This window comes from Protopterus annectens, chromosome 4.part0, assembly GCF_019279795.1.
Source record: "Protopterus annectens isolate FY-2018-M chromosome 4.part0, PAN1.0, whole genome shotgun sequence".
Classification (NCBI taxonomy): Eukaryota; Metazoa; Chordata; order Ceratodontiformes; family Protopteridae; genus Protopterus; species Protopterus annectens.
In genome coordinates this window covers 266,200,143-266,222,790 of record NC_056733.1, presented here as the reverse complement: position 1 = coordinate 266,222,790, position 22,648 = coordinate 266,200,143, and the positions used below count along the sequence as shown (strand labels likewise).

At 42.6% G+C, this 22,648-nt stretch overlaps 1 protein-coding gene across 1 annotated transcript in view; it reads right to left on the bottom strand.

The window, feature by feature from the left end:
• ABCA1 (ATP binding cassette subfamily A member 1) overlaps positions 1–22,648 on the bottom strand; it is a 767,698-nt gene that overhangs the window by 10,837 nt on the left and 734,213 nt on the right. The window contains exons 48-49 of the mRNA XM_044068257.1: positions 21,023–21,115; positions 13,918–14,161 (exon numbers count right to left, since the gene is read on the bottom strand). Coding sequence (XP_043924192.1) covers positions 13,918–14,161; positions 21,023–21,115 — 337 coding nt within the window. The remainder of the gene's footprint in view (positions 1–13,917; positions 14,162–21,022; positions 21,116–22,648) is intronic.

Below are 22,648 nucleotides of genomic sequence, written 5' to 3'. Positions count from 1 at the left end.
TGTCTTTATTTATGAGGTCCATTATGATCCTCTCCATGGCTTTGCAGATAAGGCTTGTCAAGCTAATGGGCGGTAATTTCCAGGGTCGGTGGAGGCACCGCCTTTGTGAAGTGGTACCACAGTTGCAGTGCGCCACTCCTGGATCCAGAGGTAAGACTTTGATTAAACAGCTGTCCTAGCTGTGGGTTTAATTCCTCATTGAGTTCATGGAGCACACAGCCGGGGACACCATCAGGTCCCATGGATGCTGTGTTTTTTGCTTTGGAGAGAGCAGTTCTCACTTGGGCTGGAGATGTTTGGGGGCTGCAATTGTTTGGTATAGATATCTCTCCTTTTGGGGAGGGACAAGTTTGCACTGAACCTGTCAGCCAGTATGTTGGCAATGTCTGTAGGATCAGTAATCTTCACATCATTTTGAACTAGCTCTGAGCATATCTGGGAGTTTCCTCCCAGGTTTCTAACATAGCTAAAGAAGGCCTTATGATTGTCTTTTGAGTCTTTAGCTATTTTTCTCTCGAAATTTGCTTTGGATGATTTTATGAGAGCTCTTAGTTTTTACTTATAGTGATCAAGGGTGTCTTACCTTTTAAGGATTTTGCTCTATCTTGTAGTAGCTTCCTCCTTTTGTTGTAGAGTTTGTTTATGGCTGGGGTCCACCAGACTGGGCGCTGCCCCTTGGTACAAAGAGTCTTTGTTTTGCTTGGGATTGCCTTATCCATGCAGTCCTGCAGGTGCTGGTAGAAGGCATTTGTAAGTGATTCAGCGGCTTGAGTACTGTTTGAGACCACACTAGTCTTTAGAAGTGTGAAGTCGGCTTTTGAGAAGTTCTTTACTGTGGTCTTTTTATTTCAGGTGGGGGTGGGATGAGGACCTCCAGCGAGATTAGTTTGTGGTCTGATCTCACCAGTGAGGGTACACCTCTGGTGTTGAACATTGTGCTCCCATGTTCGTGATGATGAGATCAAGTATGTTATCTCCTCTTGTGGGGATGGTGACTAGTTGTTCCATGGCATTTGAGTTTATGAATTCCAGGAACTTTTGGGCTAGGGTGTTTGGGCTTGAGTAGTGTTCCCAGTCTATATTAGGGTAATTGAAGTCACCTAGTATGATGGTGTTTGGTGATACATTTATCCCTCTAGTGTTTTCAGGAAGGCCATGTGAGGTTCCTGAGTTTGTGAGGGTGGCCTGTAACATGCTACAATTTGCAGAGCAGTCTTGCCTATGGTTAATTGCACCTGGATGGTCTCCGATGCATCGTATCAGTCTTGAGGTGTGGGTGTCCTTGATGAATATGGATATATTGTCCGGATTTTGGGGCGGAATGCATGATATGAGGTAAAACCTGATAGCTGGGGTGCTCTCAGGAGCCTTGAACCAGGTTCCTGTCACAGCACAGACATCGATGTTCTCCATACTGAGAAGGGCCTGTGCATTTTGTGATTTAGACTTCTGGCATTGAGCAGCATTACCCTTAGTTTTTTCCTTTTTGTGTTCTAGGGTGGTAGGTTTAGAATTTGAGCCTTGCCTAAAAAGGCACTATGGGGTGGCAAGAGCCTTTGCCAATATCCGGAATCCCAGGGTGACAGGTGCAAGCAGTCCCTTACTTGCGTGGCTTGTCCAGCATGTCATCCCAGGCAGACAGACACTGGATCCCCTTTGAATGACACCAATGTTTAAGCCAATTGTTAAAGCTGATCATCTTATCTCTGTATTGTGGCATCATTCTTGGTGAAGGTAGGATACTGCTCAAGGTCAGGGTCATACCTGCCTGGGCTACATAATCAGAGAGCTCCTCAATGTCTCTTTTCATGTAGTCCAAGGAGGTACGTCTCAGGTCGTTTACACCTGATCAGGTCATGGACACCCTATCTTGATGGAAGATTAGGAAGGGTTGCACTGCCATTAAGGCCTGTAGTTCCGAAACCCTCCTTGCTGAAGTAATAGCCAGTAGGAAAGCAGTTTTCCATGACAGGTGTTGTAGATCTGCTGTTGCTGCTGGTTCAAGTCAACTTTTCTAGTACAAAATTCAAGTCCCATGCTGGTAATGGTGGTTTCCTAGGAGGTTTTACATTCTTGATCCCTCTGAGGAACTGCCTGAGTAGAGGGTGTGAAAAGACAGGAGGATCAAAGCTGTATTCTGCTGAAATAGCTGATGCATGTATCTTGATGGAGGAATAGGACAGGCCTGTATGTAGAAGCTCTGCCAAGTACTCCAGAATGTTAGCAATATCTATGTTTCCTCTTTCAGTACTCCAAATGACGAACCTTTTCCATTTTCCTGCATAGTTCCTTCTTGTTGAAGGTCTGCGGGCTTCAAAGATGATGTCTTTAACCCTTTGTGAAAGGTCTGGGTTAGTTACTGCTATGTGATGTTCCAGGCAGTCAGTTGCAAGGTTTTTAGGTTTGGATGTATGATGTTGTAGTTGTTCTGAGTTAACATCAGAGGCATCAGGGGTATTGACCACATTTTCTCCCGAGACATGCTCCTCAGCAATGGGTACCAGTGTTGTCTTGGCCAGTTCGGAGCTATCAGAATTATCCTTGGGCGTTCCTCTTTGATTTTCAGTAGTACCTTGTGCATCAAGGGAAGAGGTGGAAATGCATATGCTGTCAGGCCTTTCCAGGTGAAGGATAGAGTCCACCTTCCATGCAAGTGGGTGGAATGTCCTTGTGCAGAATTTTTTGAGCTGTTGATTTTGTGGGGAAGAATAGATCTATTTGAGGCATTCCCCATTTCTTTGTGATGGCCTTGAAGATGTCCGGGTGTAGCATCCATTCGTGAGCATCCGAGGTGGTTCTGCTTAAAATGTCTGCTAGGGTGTTCCAAATATTGCCTGTAACTGGATGTTGTAGCTGAGAGCCAGATTTCATTCTGCATACTCCCTGTTTGTTGATGTACCACATGACTGTGGTGTTGTCTGTCCTTATTATCAAATGGCCTTCTTTGAGGAATGGTCTGAATTTTAGGATTGCCAGTTTTACTGCCAGCATTTCTTTTTGGTTTATGTGCAGGTGCAGCTGGTCCTGAGTCCACAGTCCTTTGTGCGCCCCCATCCTATGTCTGAATGGTTTGGTTTGCTCGAAAGTTGTGGAAGGGTAAGCCTGGGTTTGACTGGCATGCCCAAGCCCACCATAGGAACTCCTGTTTTAAGCATGGGATTAGTGGTATTTCTGTTTCTAAGCTGTGCCTGTGTTGAGACCATAAATTCTTTAGGTACCACTGTAACTTTCTCATATGCAGTCTGGCATGTGGGACCAAGATTATGCATGATGCCATGAAGCCCAAGGCCTGCAGAACTTTTCTTGCTGTTAGTTTGTTCTGCTTTGTTAATGCCAAGAAGTAAAGAGGGAGCTCCTTTTGTTTTTCTGCAGTTAGGAATGCCATCTGTTTTACTGTGTCCAATTCCGCGCCCAAGAAGGTTCTTGTCTGGGATGGTATCAGCCTTGACTTTTGTAAATTGACTGTGTATCCCAGGGCTTGTAGCAAGTAAATGACCCTTTGTAAATCTGTTGTCAGCTTGCTTTTGTTGTCCGCTTGTAACAGGCAGTCGTCCAGGTATGGATAAATTTGAATTCCCTGTACTCTGCAGTGAGCAATTACTGATGCCAGGCATTTTGTGAATACGTAGATAAGCCAAAGGGCAATGCTGAGAATTGATAATGCTCTGATCCTGCAAGAAATCTGAGGTATCTTCTGCAATTTGGTGCAGGTATGCCTCCTTGAGATCGCCCAGTATGGGAAGAAGTTGCTGTAGGGTCAGCATTTTGAATTTTGGGACGATGATGTATGTGTTTAAGATGGACCTGTTCTGTTATTGGTACTCTTTCCACAGCTCTCATCTTTATTAATTCCGCTATCTGGTGCAGGGCTTCTATTTTTGATTTGGGGCAGGTTTGGCATTCCTCTTTTACTGGTAAAGTGTGGAAGTGGAACCGGTAGCTTGGTCTATGGTTTGCAAAATCCACTTGTCTTTTGTGATATAGTGCCAATTTTTCTAATGGTGCTGCTATTTGCTCTGTGTTTGTCCTGTTGCAGTGGCAGTGGTTGTGTCTCTGGATTGATTCCTGGCCTGCCCCTAGGTCTGTTCCTGCCCTTTGTGATCTTGTGGAGTCAGGAAAGGACCAATTTTGGCAGGCTAGTTCCCTGCTAAACCTGGGGGCTAACCTGTAGGAAATCTTTAACTGTTTGTACAGATTTTGCCTTCTCTTCCATTTTCTTCATTACCTGCTGGGCAGGTTCCCCAAACAGACTGGCCTTATCCATAGGAGCATCCAATAGCTTAGCTTTAACATGATCCGGTAAGACCTGTTCTTTCAACCATGCATGCCTTCTTATCACTGTGCCAGTCATGGCTGATCTAAATGAAGCCTCCAGTGCATCATAGCCACATTTTAAAGAATGGTTACTAACCTGTTGGATGTTATTCTCCATTTCTAATATATATTTCTTATCTACAGATTCATCAGAAGTCAGCTTTTTAATTAACTGATCAAGCATAAACTCTTGGTATTGGATCTAGGTGGTGATGAGTGTCTGGCACCCTGTAAAATCTATCTGGTTTGGCAGGGGCTGGAGGTAAAGAATCAGGTGCAGTGCAGACATCATTAAATGCATCGTCCCACAACAGACAGGACAGGAGGTATAGCTTTTCTTGACTCTGAGAAATCTTGTCCCTGCCATTGGAATTGTTCTCTCATGGCATGTGAGGCAGCTGGGATGGATTCTTCAGCATCTGAATCTTCATAATTGGAAAAAAGGCTCTGGGCGGTCTGTAATGTCTGAGTCATCATCCGAGAGGACACAGGCTCGGGGCTCTGCTCTAGGTCTCTTTTCTGGGGCTGAGAGGCCCTGTCTGGGGTGAGATTGGATCCCTAATTAAGGATATTAAATCTTCTGCCAGAGTAAGCATTTGTGAACTAGAAGTGGGCCTGAGTGAGGGTGGTTTAACAGGCACTGATTTAGCTGATTTGGCTGCTTTAGAGATATCCAAAGGGATGGTGTCTGATAAATCAGTAGGAACCACAGTTGTAGGCAAAATTTCTGAGGCTGATTCAGGTAAGGTAGCAGGAGCCTCAGTAGTAGTCATGGGGATTCTGGAAGATTGAGGACCTTGAAATCGGTCTTTTTTTTTTTTTTTAAAACTGTTCAGCGTGGTCTAAACAGTAAGAGGAAATCTTTATGAGGTATTTGTTTCCCCAGTTAAACAGTTATTGACCAACCCATTTGTTATGACTGCAGATGCATCCATGAAGGACATCTATACCAGAAGAATGTAGTGCCCCTGAAATCAGGCACTCAGGTTAAAACAGCCCTCTCCAAAGCCAAAAACACAGCATCAATAAGATAAACTAACCCCTCACCTAAACATACTGTTTAAACTCAGCCTCTCCACAGGCTGTGGAGTCACAACAGACCCCAGGAACTATCGCCCTATAAGCCTGACTAGCTTGGTCTGCAAAGCTATGGAGGGCATCATCATGGATCTCATTAACAGAGGCATTGGAAACCTCCAAACACTGGACCCTACCCAGTTCGGCTTTGTTAAGGGCAGATCATGCCTCCTAAACCTAGTGGACTTCTTTGAGACAGTTACCAAGGCTATAGACGAGGGAAAGGTGGTCCACACAGCCTACCTAAACCTTGCAAAGGCCTTCAACACCATTCCCCACTCAGGTATTATGAACAAGCTCACCTGCCTGAACATAAACCCCTACGTCATGAGATGGGTTGCCAACTGGCTCATGGACAGAACCCACATGGTAAGAGCTGTGTGAGCTAGGTCTGACTCTAAACCGGTTACAAGTGGCGTTCCCCAGGGCTCAGTCCTAGGACCCCTCCTGTTTGGCATATACTTCTCAGAGGTACAGGCAAGCACAGGAGGACTATGGCTGACCAAGTTCACAGACGACTGCGAACTAGGGGCTATAACTGACTCTCCGGCTGACACAGACATCCTCCAAAAGGGTCTGTCTCACTGAGACAGATACCTGGTGTCAAAACCATGGCCTCAAGCTAAATGCCAAAAAGTGCATAGTCATCCCCTTTGGAAAAAACAAAGTACCCACAAACTACCACATAGGTGGTAGCCTCCTAAATACTGAAGATGTAATAAGGGATCTGGGGACCCAAGTAGACAGTAACCTCTCCTGTGATAATAACATTGCCAAAGTGGTTAGAAAATCCTTCTATGTGGCCCACCTAATCACAAAAGGGTTTGCATCCAGATCGAAAGAGGTCATTGGGCCCCTCTATGCATCACTCATCAGACCCATCATAGAGTACAATGCCCCATTTGGGATGTACCTTACAAGACACCTGCAACAACTGGAAAGACCACAGAAGTACCTCACCAAGAGGATCACTGGCCTCAAGCAGATGCCCTATTCAGCTCGACTGAAGAAACTCCAGCTGTACTCGGTTGCATATCGCCTACTCAGAGGTGATCTCTGCCTGACATACAAGGCCATGTTCAACCCAGAATTAATGGACATGCTCCACCTAAAGAAAACCATATCCCCTCGAGCCACACGCTCCAAGGATCTAAACCTCACCACAACAATAAATAGGATGTGCTAGAGGGACAGATTCCTGTCCCAGAGACTTCCCATGCTCTGGAACAAGAATCCAATCTACATTAGGCAGAGCTCCTCGCTAACCCTCTTCAAGAGAAACCTTAATGAGTGGATGGGAAACAGAAAGTTTACCTTGGGGATCACTTCAATGGCTCTGCTGGACAGAGGCACAGGGAACTAATCTAAAGGGGCGGCGAAAGTCAACACATTCCAGCTAGGCTTATAAATGCCTTCAGGGCAGATAGCCTAGTACCTACCTAAGAACCTATGAACGTACTGTAACTATGTAACTTTCATATCTAGGATTAAAGTTTCTTCCCATTTACCAGCATAACCAAATTCCAAGCTAAACCTCTTTACCAGATCTTTATGAAGGAATTCAAATAATGGTGGTACCGAAAGGGAACCTGGATCTAGAAATCACATTCAGTTAACAGTATCCTGTAAAATGATAGAGTGGCCCCTGTGCTCAGTAGACAAATGTTTTGTTGTGCTTATCATAGCAAAGTCTTATGCAATTCCAAAGCCATAAACACAAAGTTGATTTTGACACTTTGGCACCTAAGCTCTTTCTGTAACATAATACAAAAACGTCAGTCATTTCTTACTGTCTCCTTTCTGTTAAGAAAAAATCTGAGTTGTCTGTACATTTTTTCTTAACATAAGGAAGACAAACATCCATACAGTGCAAATTCCTTTACTGGAATAATCTGGAAAGAACACTGGCAAATTGATTGGCTTTGTTCTGACGGACATACGGTCTTTGTGAACACCACATTGGACAGATGATGAGACAAGTCTTGTAGTTATGAAATTCTCTGGCTGAAGTAACAGCAATCAACAACATCTCCAATGTACAATCCTGACATCTGTGGTTACAGCTGATTAAAATGATGGCTGCATTACATTTTCTAAGGTAGAAATGGCTAACTTACTGAACAATGCAAGAGAAAAGTGCCATTTGGAAATGTTTTACACGTTTTTTTTTTTTAATTAAAGAAATTTTGGACAAATAATCTGAGCCCTGATGACAATTATCTAATGAAAAAACAAGTCCACTTACTTTTTTAAGTCTTCTTGGTGTTGGCTTTCTGAGCAGAGCTACCCTCCCTGCCTGATAAGAAGGATCTCTACATTGGAATTAGAGACATCATGCAGTTAGGCATAGAGAGTGAAAGTCTAGGTGTGGCTTGCCAGAAGGGTGAGATAAGAGGCACCCATAGCCGGCCTTAGGCATAGGCATCCAGGGCGGCCGGTCTGGCTCGCGCTGTACTGCTTCATTTATAGGTGTTATTTGGTGTAGGTAGAGACTAGGTGGGGTGTGCCAGGTGGTGTGGTGGGGGCGGGCCCTGGCCTTTTGCCCAGGCAGCCAGTTGACCTAGCTGGAGGCACCTGGCTGGCTTGTCTAGAAGGTGAGGTCATAGCAAGGGAAACCACACTTGCTGGGGCTCAAACAGCAGCCAGCAAAATGACTTTAGCTTTGTGTATCCTGGCCTTCTCCAGGAACATGGCAATAAGGAGTAATAATGGGAAGGAAGTAAAGGAGACCTGCATCTGCACCATCCACCCAGAAGAAACAATATGGGAGAAGACACTGCTGCATTTGGTATTGGCTGATGATGTGAAGAAGTTATGACAAAGCTTCCTCAGTGCCAGAGCAGAGTCAAAGCTAACTGACCACTAATAAGGCATCAGGCCAGAAGCAATAGTTGAGTCTGTCCACTAGGGAATTGGCTTATCCCAGGATATTGCTGGCAAAGAAATGGCGATTTGCTGCAAAAGCCCACTCCAAAACACTCAAGGCCTCTCTGACATACATTGCAGGAACTGGTTCCCCTTTGTTTACTGATATGCCATACCACAACCACTGTGCCAGAGTGAATGTCACTAGCACCTTGAAGGAGGGTGTCCTGAAATGCCTCCAAGGTCAGAAGGACCACCCTTATATCTAGAACACCGATGTACAAACAGAACTCTGCAACTTTGTCGCTTAGACTATCTGCTATTGATAATGGCCCTGCAACCTACAGCAGAAACATCCATACTGACCATCACATCTGGGGTCTGTGCTTGGAAGGGTATGTCCAGATTCAGGGTGGCCTCACAAATCCATCACCTGAGATGATTGATACATTTTCTGGAAATTCTTACTGGTAGTCTACAGGTGTAGGAACTAATTCCTATGAACTCTTGACAGTCCACTGTAAGGCTCTAATATGAAACCAGGCAGCTGGGTAGCACGTAAATGGAAGTTGCCATATGCCCTAAGACCCTGAAAAAAAGAGATATAAGAAAAGAATAGTTTTGTAGAATCTGACAGACCCCCAAGCAACTGAGTTAGGAGAATCCTGCTTTAACAGAGAAATACTTGACATGTCATAATACCCATCCTGTAGCAAAAGAACATTGACTGGGGATATCACAGTGTTTGTTCCTAAAGACTGGATCACTGCCATGACTGCTGTGCGTTTGGCAAACTCCTTGCAGGCAAAGGTGATTCCAAACAGGAGTATCTTAAATTCAAAATGGCTGTTTCCTATGAGGAAACTTAGAAAGCTACAAGATTTCTTTGCAATCCTAATAAGCAGATAAGCATCTTAGAGGCCCAAAAACCACATCCAATTTCCTTCTTGCAGACTTGGAAGGATGGACTGCACCATGACCATGCGGTATGGCTCTTTTGAAATGAACTGCTTTAGGCTGCTCAAACCAAAGATGGGCCTGAGGGTTTCATTTTCCTTTAGAAAATGCAACCCTGAGTAAAAGCACAGCTTTAAAAGATGTGATTGTTCTTCACAAAGCATTCTGTCAGAGTGGGATATCTGGAAAAGGAAGCAAATGCAGTCTGGAAGGGGAGAGGAAGGGGACTATAAAACCCTCTAAATATCACTGTCATTACCCACTTGTCTCATGTGATGGCCATTCATGTAGACAAGTGGAGAGACAGGTGATCCTCAAATGCCTTCACAGAGGATCAGTTGGGCATGTCCTCAGGAAGCATAGTGGGACAGATATGTTCTAGTTCAAAGAAGTCATGTACCTTGTATGTCTAGATTATTATTTTTAATTCTCTTAATAATTAGACTGACAGAGACACCAAATCCAAGAATGATTAATACACTAAAGTTTATATTCTTAACGCAGGTGAGAGATAATGTTGTCATAGTCAAAAACAGTACAGAGTAATAAAGTTAGGAATTTAGAGCATTTAGGCAAGATTCTGAAATGAAACAGAGAACACTCACACCATTTAACCTGGATGGACACGGACAAGTCTAGAGCTGTATCCACAAACACTGAAAAAAATAGACGAGAATGTTGTAGCAAGAGCTAAAGGGATTATCAGCTCAAAGTTTGGAAACACAAAAGTACTTCACTGCAGGACCTCAGTCTCTCATTAGCTCTAACATTAATGGGCAGAAGGCTGAACAGCAAGATACCTACTCCAGTTACACTACTAATGCTTGAAAATCAATATGTAGTAAAGGACATGCCAGAGAACAATCATCAGAGAGAAATGCTATTATGGTAACAACAGTGGACCAGTACCCTACCTGCAAGTTGTATGCAGTGTAAGACTAACAAAGTCATGGGAAAGGTTGCTGTCTGAAGCTGAAGCAGTTGATGAAGCAGCTGAACCAAGGTCCAATGTTGTTCATGTGGAAGATGGAAAGTTGTACAGACAGAACCTCAGGTATAGGAGTAAGAAGGTTGCTCTACCAGCGCTCCAGATTCAAGCGGTCGAAGACTACTGTCTCGAAGCCAGGGACACAGGTTTCTTGTAGCTCGTGTACGCTGCTGTTTGTCTCATACCTGAAATCGAATATGGGTTCAGGCAAGCGGCTGCCACATTTTACTTAAACACATTATTTGAGTTTGAATGAGGTAAATGGACAGTTATGGTGAGGAAATGGGAGTGCTGATTGGGGCAGCAATCAGAAAGTGGGGTTTAGGTTTACAGAGTTTTAACCTTAGGGAGCAGGAATGGAGTTTTACAGTTAGAGACTGAGAATGAGATTTTAGGTTTAGGGAGTGGGAAGGGAGTCTTAGGGTTAGGGAACAAGAAGAGGGTTTTATGTTTACAGAGAAAGAGAAGGGAATTCTAGGGTTAAGAAGTGAGAAAGGCGATTTAGGGTTACGGTTAGGGTTCTGGTAAGGCTACACAATTTTGTATGGTAAGGTGTTGTGAGGAATAAGTGGTTATGGGAGAACACGTTAGTGGGACTTTTTCAAGCACTTGCAGTTGATCCGAACAAATCAAGTACATCAAAGTTCAAAGCAGAAGGGCAACAAGAACTGCCACAACCAGTAATGTCACTAGAAAATAAAAAACAACAACCAAATGTTACTCAAATAGGCTCCTTAGGTTGTCTCTCTAAAAAAAGGTTTAATGCAGCAAGAACTGTCTTACACAGAAGAACACATGAAAGCCCTAATACACCTCCTCTGAAGACGAGTGAAGAAACACATACATGGAGAGTCCGAGAGATAACCAAAGGCAGAAAGATTTAAAAACTTGTATTTATTAAATAAAGTTAATTTAAAATTAATCAATATAAGTAATGCATGCTGCCTCACAGAACATATGTGAAATAAGCATATTAGACACTAAAATGGGAATGTACTACATGGGAAGAACAGCTTTAACTATGCTAATATCTAGCTGTAAGGACCTACATGTCATGGGGTACAAATCATTTTAGTTTGAATAAACATCTCATGCAAACTAGATGCTTATCCAGAATGTCTTTGTTCTTTAGACAGCTTTCTGAGAAACATTCATATGGTACAGGAAGTGCAAATTTAATTGCTTAAAATACAATGGATAATAAGAACAGCATAGTTACAGCCTGTAATTTTATCCCCTTTAGAAGCTTTCTGTTAATAGGCCACTGCTGTTCCTACAGGAAGTGTGAGAAGCTACTACAAGATAGAGCAAAATCCTTAAAAGGTAAGACACCCTTGATCACTATAAGTAAAAAACTAAGAGCTCTCATAAAATCATCCAAAGCAAATTTCGAGCACTGCAAAATAGCTAAAGACTCAAAAGACAATCATAAGGCCTTCTTTAGCTATGTTAGAAACCTAGGAGGAAACTCCCAGATATGCTCAGAACTAGTTCAAAATGATGTGAAGATTACTGATCCTACAGACATTGCCAACATACTGGCTGACAGGTTCAGTGCAAACCCTCCCCCAAAAGAAGAGATATCTATACCAAACGATTGCAGCCCCCAAACATCTCCAGCGCCCAAGTGAGAACTGCTCTCCAAAGCAAAAACACAGCATCCATGGGACCTGATGGTGTCCCCGGCTGTGTGCTCCACGAACTCAATGAGGAATTAAACCCACAGCTAGGACAGCTGTTTAATCAAAGTCTTACCTCTGGATCAGGAGTGGCGACTGCAACTGTGGTCCCACTTCACAAAGGCGGTGCCTCCACCGACCCTGGAAATTACCGCCCATTAGCTTGACAAGCCTTATCTGCAAAGCCATGGAGAGGATCATAATGGACCTCATAAATAAAGACATAGGGAATTTGCAGACTTTGGATCCAACCCAGTTTGGCTTTGTCAAGGCAGATCATGCCTTTTAAACTTGGTTGACTTTTTCAAACAGTCACCAAAGCCATTGATGAGGAAAGGCAGTCCATACAGCCTACCTCGATCTGGCTAAGGCCTTGATACAATACCCCACATCATTGAAAAACTCATCAGCTTAAATGTTAACCCATCAAGATGGGTTGCAAACTGGCTGAGTGACAGAACCCACAGGGTCAGAGTTGCTGGCGCCATGTCAGACTCAAAGCCTGTCACAAGTGGTGTTCCACAGGGCTCAGTCTGGGCCCACTCTTGTTTGGCATCTACGTACAAGCAAACACAGGAGGGTAAGTTTGCAGATGACTGCAAACTCATAGTAGAAACACATCTGACACAGATATCCTTCAGAAGGGTCTCACAGAAACGGATAACTGGTGCCAGAGCCACGGCCTAAAGTTAAATGCCAAAATGCATAGTCATAGAAAAACAAGGTTACCCCTAGCTACCAAATAGGTGGCAATCCACTGAGCACAGAAGAAGTTATCAGGGACCTGGGGACCCAGGTTGATAGTAGTCTGTCATTCGACACCCATGTAGCTAAAGTAGTCAGGAAGACCTTCTACATTGCCCACCTTATCATGAAGGGATTCTCATCTAGATCAAGGGAGGTCATAGTCTCCCTTTACTCATCACTCATCAGACCAATGATTGAGTACAATGCCCCATTCGAATGTATCTGACCCGACACTTGCAGCAGCTGGAGAGGCCACAAAGTTCCTCACCAAAAGGATAAAGGGTCTCAAAAATCTGTCCTATGCTGCCCGACTGAAAGAACTCCAGCTCTATTCAGTCGCCACCGCTTGCTCAGAGGTGACCTTTGCCTAACATACAAGGCCATGTCAAACCCAGATTTGATGAATATGCTTCACCTCAAAAATCTAGATCCATCAGAGCCACAAGGGGGGAGACTTAAACCTCGAGCTGGAGGGATAGATTCATCACCCAAAGACTCCCTATGCTGTGGAACAAAATCCCGGTACATGTGAGGCAGAGCACCTCGCTGGCCTTGTTCAAGAGAAATCTTGACCAATGGATGGGAGATCGCAGATATACCCCAGGGATTACCTCAGTGTCACTGCTCGACAGAGGCACAGCAAAATAATGGGTATAGTTCCCCATACTAAAGGGGTGGCGTAAGCCACAAAACGATGGGCTAGGCTTGTAAATGCCCTCGGGCAGATAGCCTAGTATGAACCTATGAACAGTATGAAACACAAGATGATCTCCATTACGAAATCAGCAAGTTTGACATGGATGTTTTTATTACCCAACAATGTCTGTTAATATATATTTTCTCAGTTTATATACTTAGGTCCTCTACTCATGTACTAACCTTATGTATTCTGTCACTGACCATTAACCATTATCATGTCCACTATCTCTCTTTCACAGTGATTTTCTTTGGTGCCGGGTTGAACAACAGCAATTAAAGGGCATTAGAAATATGACGGTGGGGAAGAGGACTTCTTTACACTACTGACTCCAAGACTATGGCTCCAGATGTGCTATGAGGTTAAACAACTACCATCTCCTCATCTCCCCAACAAAACTACTACCAAAACAGAAAGACAGGCCTCTAGCCACACAGTTCTCTCTCTTGCTATTCTCATTACCCATGCAGTATATGGGCTGGTGGCTGTGCAGACAGACACCTAACTCTGAACCATCAGGTTGGCTTACGTTCTGTTTACAGGCAAAAAAATATCTACCTTACTTTTTTTTTCACAATTACTGGATAACTTACTTGGTCAAGAGTTGTTTGAGAAACAGAGTAGTCTGCGATTCGGAGTCGTTCTTTGTTTTTGGCTAGGATGCTGAATATTCTGGCAAGGGAAGACTTCAAAGAAGGGAGCTGGTACTGAAGAATGCTGCGATGTTTTTCCTTGAGAACAACACCAGGAAAGGCATGTTCAAAGAATTCCTCCACAGGCTTCAGGTCTGGATTTGGTCCTGCTATACGTACTACTATTGTATAACCATCTCCAAACCTGCAACACAAAACAACAGAAATGAAAAAGTTAAAGAACCTGCACGTTAATCACCATAAGATACACTATAAACCCTTACTTAGTACATAAATAAAGTTCAAATCAAATCACTTGAGCCAAATGTATTCAAAGTTTCTATTAGATCTTACACATGGTACAACATTCTTGTCTAAATCAACAAATTTACTAGTTCTATAATTGTCCATTTAGATATTGTGGCACCAAACTTCAGTATCAGGACTGCCTTTTATATAGTACACTTTGAATAAATCCTGGATTTCTTTTCAAATCAGGTTAAAAACATTTACAGAACCAGTGTTACTGTTTTGGAGATAAAATGTCACTCTGTTGACTTTACATTCCCGCAATCTTTAATATGTTAATATTTTTTTTATTTATTATTGAAACAGAAAATTCAATAAGCTACATTTCCTGAGGCATACTCTATGTGTATATATACAGTATCAATCAGTCTACTGAATGCTCAATTCATTGACAGATTTAATGACTCTGAAATATGGTTGAGTGTTCTGTGTATACGTTGTTGAAGATATTAGAAGATGGAAGACTGAATGCATGTGGGGTAAGGTAAATATGAGTTTGGGATACTAATGCCGAACCTTTCAGATATACTGAAGGTTTCAGCATTAGGGTGTGAGAGTGTTAAGACAAGTGCATGTGGGTTAGTGAGGATCATTTTAGTGCTGTGCATATGCGTGTATCTGTGTCTTGTGTGATGCTAATGTTATGGAGAGGGTTTTTCTAAGGTAAGATGCAGAGTTAGGATTAGGGGCAGGGAAAGAATTAGCATGCATTAGTAAGGTAGTGCAGAGGGGTGAAGGGAACAGAGGGGACTAAAATTAGAATCTGATTTATTAAACATGGTTTTACAGCAAAGAAAAATGGTAATTTCTTCACATGGCAGTAAAGCAGAGACACAAGCGTAGCCAAACAATAAAATCTTAAGATGCAACGTACCCGTCTGTGAGATTACTTGCAGTGCTAGCAAGCAACCTGTCCTGACACAAAAATTAAGCTTCAACTAACCAATGCTTTTCTAAACCTTCTAGAAAAGGTTGCAGTGGTGAGAATCTGAGCAAGGCAGACTAAACTTCTGTATTCCCAGCCCCTGTCCCCAGCTTTTCCAGCAGGATCTACAGGTATTCCCAAGCATGATGAGAGATGTAATCGCTATGGTGTGTCCTGGGTCTTCCTTGTGGCCTCTGCTAATTGCATGTACCTGACACACCTCTAGGTAAGGCACTCAGGGGCTTCCTTAATGTACCCAACCAACATTTCCACTAGCTCCACTCATCCTATATTAGCAGTGGCTCTGATTCAAGAACCTCACACTGGAATGCATAGTCAGCCTAAGAAACCTGTAGAGGAACGTCATTTCCACTGCTTACAGCCATGGTTTCATCCTTTCAGTCACCACACACAGCTCATTATGTTAGGCAAGGGCAGGGACACTGACCAGAAAAATGTAAGCTTCCGTCTATGAGACAGCTTTCCCTCTGCCACCACAGTCTGTTGGAATGTATGCAATACTGCACCTTTACTGAAGTACAGCCCTTTACTGCAGCCATCCACAGCTCAGATCTCCCAATCACTTCCACCCTCACAAGTGAGCAAAATCCCAGCAGTAGCTCATTGCTCCAGTGCACAAAAGGATCACAGTCGCTTTAGGCCAAGAATAAACTGTCTGCAAACAACAAACATGCAATCTTCATGTAGCCTAATTGGAAACTCTAAAAACTTTGGCTGCATCTGGATATCCGGTACAAGAAAATCATGAACAGGAGGGTAGGCAACCCAAGGGAGACCCGCCTATGCTAACCCTGAATGTGTTCCACTTAATGCTGTGCGTACTGATACAACTCTTGCGCCAGAAAATTACACAGCTTGAATGGCATGCTGCAGCCCTGGAAAACTGCATTAGTGTAGCACCTTCCACAAGCCAGTCTTAATAACATCATCACGTCCCTCTTCATGATCCACAAACCTCATGCAGACCATATTAGATAATGGACAAAATGTATTACTCGAATGAAGAATGCACATTCTTCAGTAGGGCATAATGCACAAATATTACCCACAAAAGAACAATTTCACCACTTCAAAGTATCATATTAAGCTGTCATGGAGTACAGACTGAAAAGAAATGCCATTTTTTTTCACTTGCTAAACACGGCTTTGAATCTTAGTGGATATAAAATTAAAAAAAGTAATTTCACTTTTCCTTACTCTTTGCTAAGTGCAGCAGCCATTCTTAGTGAGATAGTGAAAAAAAGAAAAAATAAAGTTGTGTGCGTGTGTGTGTGTGTGTGTGTGTGTGTGTGCACACTCGTGTGTTTGTGTGTGCAAACAAGCATGCAAGACAGAGGAGACACGGAGAGAGAAAAATCAAAAGGAGAAGCACATACCTCTCAATTTATTGTTTTGTGATTCTTTGCCTTGAATTTAAGTTCTTGCATATGGTTCATGAAGGAAATGGTTTGAAAAATATATACATTTTATTTTCTGTCCGATGGCAATTTTTTATAGCAATTTGGTAGTTATTTCATGCAAATATTTAAACTCTGCAGTGTCCTTTTTGCTAACTTACACTCCCTTGTAAAAAACATTGAAGTTTAACTTGTGACAAATTAATTAAACAAAATGATTCAGGGCAGAAGTAGAGCAAAATACCTTCCATTAGCATGCTCTAACAATGTTTGCTTTATTGACATATTGTAATCCACAGTGCTTTACTGGAAAACAAAGGAAAAGTGCAAAGAATATAAGGCAAAATTGGAGATCTGCAAAATAAGACACAGCTGAGATACAGTGGGGGAGAGGGCTGCAATGCCTTGCACTGTCTGATTTTTTTATGTCATTCATTTGATCACAATGAAACACTTAAGGTGCATTTAGTCAAGAAAGTCACTGTAATTTCTGAATTTCTGAGCCCATTTGTTTAAATAAGTGTGTGCGTTTCTTTGTATATATTTGTGTGTGTGAATGTGTGCACTTCTGCGTCTAGGTGTGGGATGCTGTCTCTCTGGGCCTCTGCATGTGTATGTGTGTGTGTGTGTGTGTGTGTGTGTGTGTGTGTGTGTGTGTGTGTGTGTGCGTGCGTGTGTGTATGTGTGAGACACTTTCTGCATGTGGGTATGGGTGTGTGTGTTTGAAACTGTATACTTATATAACTTATATTTTAGATGTAAAATATTTCCTCCAACAACAATTACATATTTTGCAGCAACTCTGAAATATTATGCAAAGAATCTACTTTACATCAAAATATTTAAAAAAGGTATATACTAATAAAAAAACAAATATTAAAGAATTTAACAGCCTATTCTGTAAGAGCAATAATGCCCTCTAGGGTGGGTGCAATTGGGGAAATAGACCTTCTTGGGGTGTAGAGGCCCTTCGTTGGGCCTCAAAACACCCCTGGATGGTCCACTGTTTCCCCAGTAATGCTCACCCTGTCAGGCATTACTGCTTGCTTAGTATACTCCCTAGACTCCATGGAGATCCTTGCAGATCCATGCTTGGACAATCACTGTTCCACAAACAGAATGGAATTTGCATTGCTCCTCCTGAATCAGAAAATCAACCAGTGTACATAGACAACTTTCACAGTACCTTTGAACAATCTTCTCTGTGTCTTTTGAAGAGAGTGATCCCTTTATAACAGAAATGCTCTTTTGACCCCCTTTTCGAAAATGGTTACTACCACTGAAATCTGCCAAGCTGAAGAACAATTCCAGCCTTTCGCACAACACTGAAAAGACACGTTAGACTCAGCACCAAAATATTCAGTACTGTCAGTATTTCTGGTTGCATGTTACTCACTCAAGCAGTCTTGCCACCGTACAATTGTTAATTTGCTGCAGTGACTTCATACACAGAAATGAGCCAAGTCACCCTAGATGATTCTGACATTGCCTTGACAAATAACTATATTCCACTAGGTCCCTGGTATCCTTAATTTGGTCCTATTCTTGTCTGACAGTGTCCTCAGTTGAAGTCAGCCTTACTTCACCCTTGCTGAGACTGGTCACCAGATAAACAAAATTACTGGATGGTTTGCTGGGACTTCTTTAAGCCCATTGGAAAGTCATATTTGATGCCCTTACCAAATTCCTCCATCTCCCGGGTCTTTCTCATAGCTTCTGCTTTTCTTACTTGCTGGTATTTATAAACCCCATCCAACTAGCACTGCAAAGGCCACCTTTTTTTTAACTTGATGCTTCCCTCACTGCTGTCTCCAGTCTTCAGCTATCTGCATAAGCACCACCAACTTCTGACCACAGTTCCTTGCCTCCACCTCCACTGATACATGCTCATTCACACTTTTAATCCTCAAGCTTTCCTAGTAAATGGGAAACGCTCTTCCTGAGGTTGAAGCTACACTCATCTCATGCTCCCAGGAAATTCTCACAATATGTGTGAGTCTCCTGGGTTTGCCCAGTAACTGACTTGGCTGTCTGTCACAACTCAGTGATCATCTAACAGGTACTTTACCACAGCGTTCAGAACATACGACCTCTGGTCTGATGACATGAGAAAAATTAATCTACCTTTTGTCCAAGGTACTCTGGTACCATGTCTGAGCACGGTTTGCATTAAAGTCTAATACAGAAAGAATCATGTACAGCTAGGGTCTACACTACTGGGTGGGTGGCACAGTGTTGCAGTAGATAGCATTGTCACCTCACAGCAAGAGGCTCCCTGGTTTGATCCTTTGGCTGGGGTGCCTTCTGTGCATAATTTGCAAATCCTCCCTGTGTTCTCATGGGTTTTCTCCAGATGCTCCAATTTCCTCTCACATTCCAAAGACATGCAATAAGTGGACTGGACACTCTTAATTTCCCACAGTTGTAAGTGTGCTTGTGAGTGTGTGGTGTGGAAGAACAACCACTGCAGGGCTATCCAACTGGTGGTGTAGACCTTGTTTTTAGATGATTTTCACTGTTGAAGTGACACCCGAACTCCATGTGCAAAAATGGGGAAAAAGGGGTTGTGGATGGATGGATGGATGGATGGATGGATGGATGGATGGAAAGACTACAGCAATGACCCAAACAAATTACTTCAGTGCACTGTGAAACCTATCACATAAACTAAAATGACAAGGCCTACTATATAAAAATTATGCAGGTATTAACAGGTGTTTTCTATACAAACAAGAGCATGTTCAGACAGCTACACTAATCAAGGTTGCCTGCATGAGCAAAATTGATTAGCTATATTGCTTAAACTATAGCAAGGGTCTGACGACCACCTTCCTTTTAATCACTTCTGTTCTGCTCCCAAGAGTCCCTTTCACCCTCTTATACTACACAGACTTATCTTGAACTTTAAATGAATGTGGCATGTCACCACCTAGTTCTCACATATTGTTCCCGGTCATCTGCTGCTTTCTTCCACACATTGATCAGCAGCTTTATCTTCCTGTTGTTTTACTTCACCCATACACTCATGTTTATGATTATTATACATGCTGATGTTCCAAGCTATTGTCCATTCTCTAGGTAATGAAAAATAAAATTATAACCATCTTGGTGTCAGTGCCACCCCCCCCCCCAAAAAAAAGCTTATGCCCACCAACTACTACATGAAAAAAAATAAGATTTACCTGTTTCACTCTCTTGCTCCCTTGCATGAAAATCTTATTACATATATCTAGGCATGAAACACACGCAGTGTACCCCTGTTCTTCATCAAAGACACATTATTCTTAGCTAAGGAAGACTAAGAAAGGATACACAACTATATGTATAACACTAAAGAGTTAGAACAGTGAGTGATAACTGCTAAGAAGGAGCTACATGGTGAATGGCTAGTGTATCTATAGGCTGTCACAAGGAAGGCTAGAAGCATTACACAAGTTTTAACATCAGAATAAGTAATCTAAATGAAATGAGAAATACTAGAATTAAGGAAGTCACTGTTTCAATACTAAGGCAAAAGTGACGGGGTTGGAAGACAAACCTCAGCCACTGACACAACTCTTTTACTGCTGTCTGTCAAGCAAAGTAACACAGTCAGGCAGCAGTTGGAGAATCTATAAGGAGATGACGACTGATAAAGAGTACATGGAGTACAGGGTGCCTATGTGATGTTTACAGATTGGACTGGTCACCCAGGGCACTACATGGCCTGAAGTAAGCATGTAAGGTCCCCCTTATTACTCTGCATACCCTGGGGGCTTCCTGGACTAAGTGGATCCTGACACATAACTGCTGACACCTCTGCAGTATGAGCTGCTAGGGGGAGTATTGCAACACTCAAAGTTTCAGTAGCAAAGCCTGATGCCCATATGAAGTGCAAACGTCTTCTACTGTACTAAACACAGTAAGGCTGGCTCACTGGGTTATTCCACAGTGTACTGGGCTACTATTTTTTCATTGTTTCTTTGTTTACTTATTTGTTTACTTATAGACACAAGACCCAAAATGATTATATAAGGAACCCACTCCCATATTTCCATGTCTCATACATCCTTTGCCCATATGTCTTGCCAAGTTAATTTAAACACTTACAAGTTCTCTATTTAATAAGTATTGGAATTTATTGTCTCTGTTTACCACTATGCCTCTTAAAGCTTGCCCACATTGCACTACTCTTACAAAAATGTTAAGAAAGACCAAATTCAGAACACATTCTGACTTAAGCAATCCTGCATTAAAGAAGACTGCCCACATTACGTTTAACACTAAGAAGTGAGTTTAACGATATCATTCCACACGTCACCCCAACTGAGAAACAGATTTCAAGAATGAAGAAATCACCTGGACGTAGAGGTGTCACAGTCATGCTGAGAGGTATCTATAAACAAAGACAATAATGTTCCTGAAATACACTTACCTGTTTTTGAGGTGCTGCACACTGCCTAAACATCGGAACCTGCCGTTTACCATTATCGCCATTCGAGTACAAAGTGCTTCACATTCTTCCATGCTGTGGGGAAAACAAAACAGCTTTGTTAAAATCATACAGGTAACAGCTAGGGCACATAAGTACTGGTCTAGCCTTCCGCTAACTCTTAAGCTAAACAGGTGATGTCCTCTCAGTACTGTACTTTCTCCTTAAGCTTGAAGTGAAAAATAACTTGACACCCACACAATAAAAACACCATTTCTAAACAATTAGCAGTTTGTCAATCAAATTGGCAATTTCACTTCTTCCATCTTGCGGAACTTAGGAGTTAGAATGATACAGTGCAGGTGTTCAAGGGACCAATATTACTGCGGGGATGGGGAGTAGGGAGTGCTAAAGATTATTTTGTTGTTTTACCCATCTCTTGACTCAATATAAATAATACCAGCAAACAAAATAGATCTACATCTCTATCTATTCCTAGACTACGAAATAAGCTTACTGTATGTACTAGAGCTACAAAACACATCTTTGAGTTTGAGAAATTATTTAACACTGGGCTGGTGAGTGTAAGTTTGACTATAACTTGAAGGAGTCAGTGTTGCCAAATCATTCCTCTCCAAAAATAGTTACTCTGAAAATATGAACTTGGGTTGGTTGATCAGAAGTACACAATACACTTCTTTAGTGGTTCTGCCCCAAATGACACCTAAGATGTCTACTTCAAGTAGCAACCCAGGTGCAGAAGGAAACAGCTAAGGAGAGACAGGAGTAAGAGTCTGGCGTAAGAGTCTGGCAAAGGTTTGCTCATCCTGTGGGAAGGAAATGGCTGGGACCTGTGACAGGACTGCCTTCTGGGCCCAGCACTGTGCACTTTATCACCTGTTACAGAGACTCCAGAAATGTTGTCTAAAAAGGGGTATAAAATACTTCTGTTGATCATCATAGTTGTGCAAAACATGCAACACAACTGGCTAAGTGTACTGGGCATTACACAGTGATGCCTGGCAAATGGGGATGGGGTGGGGAGACCTCTTCAGAAACATTCTAAATCCTGGTAGCTAGCAATAGATGACAGCCACAATCTCTGCCTCTTGCCTCCCTCTCTCAGGGTCCTAGAAGGCAAAGAACTGAGGTGTGGGTGTGGGGAACTGACTAAAACATTCAGGTCACGAAAGGAAACAACCCAAGAACTGAGGTGTGGGTGTGGGGAACTGACTAAAACATTCAGGTTATGGATGGAAATGACCCAAAAACTGAAATGTGAGTGTGGGGAACTGACTAAAATATTGAGGTCATGGATGGAAATGACCCAATAACTGAGGTGTGGGGAACTGACTAAAACATCCAGGTCACAGACAGAAATGACCCAAGAACTAAGGTGTGGACAACTGACTAAAACATTCAGGTTACGGATGGAAATGACCCAAGAACTGAGATGTGGGTGTGGGGAACTGACTAAAACATTCAGGTCACTGATGGATATGACCCAAGAACTGATGTGTGGGTGTGGGGAACTGACTAAAACATTCAGGTCACTGATGGATATGACCCAAGAACTGAGGTGTGGGTGTGGGGAACCGACTAAAACATTCAAGTCATGTATAGAAATGA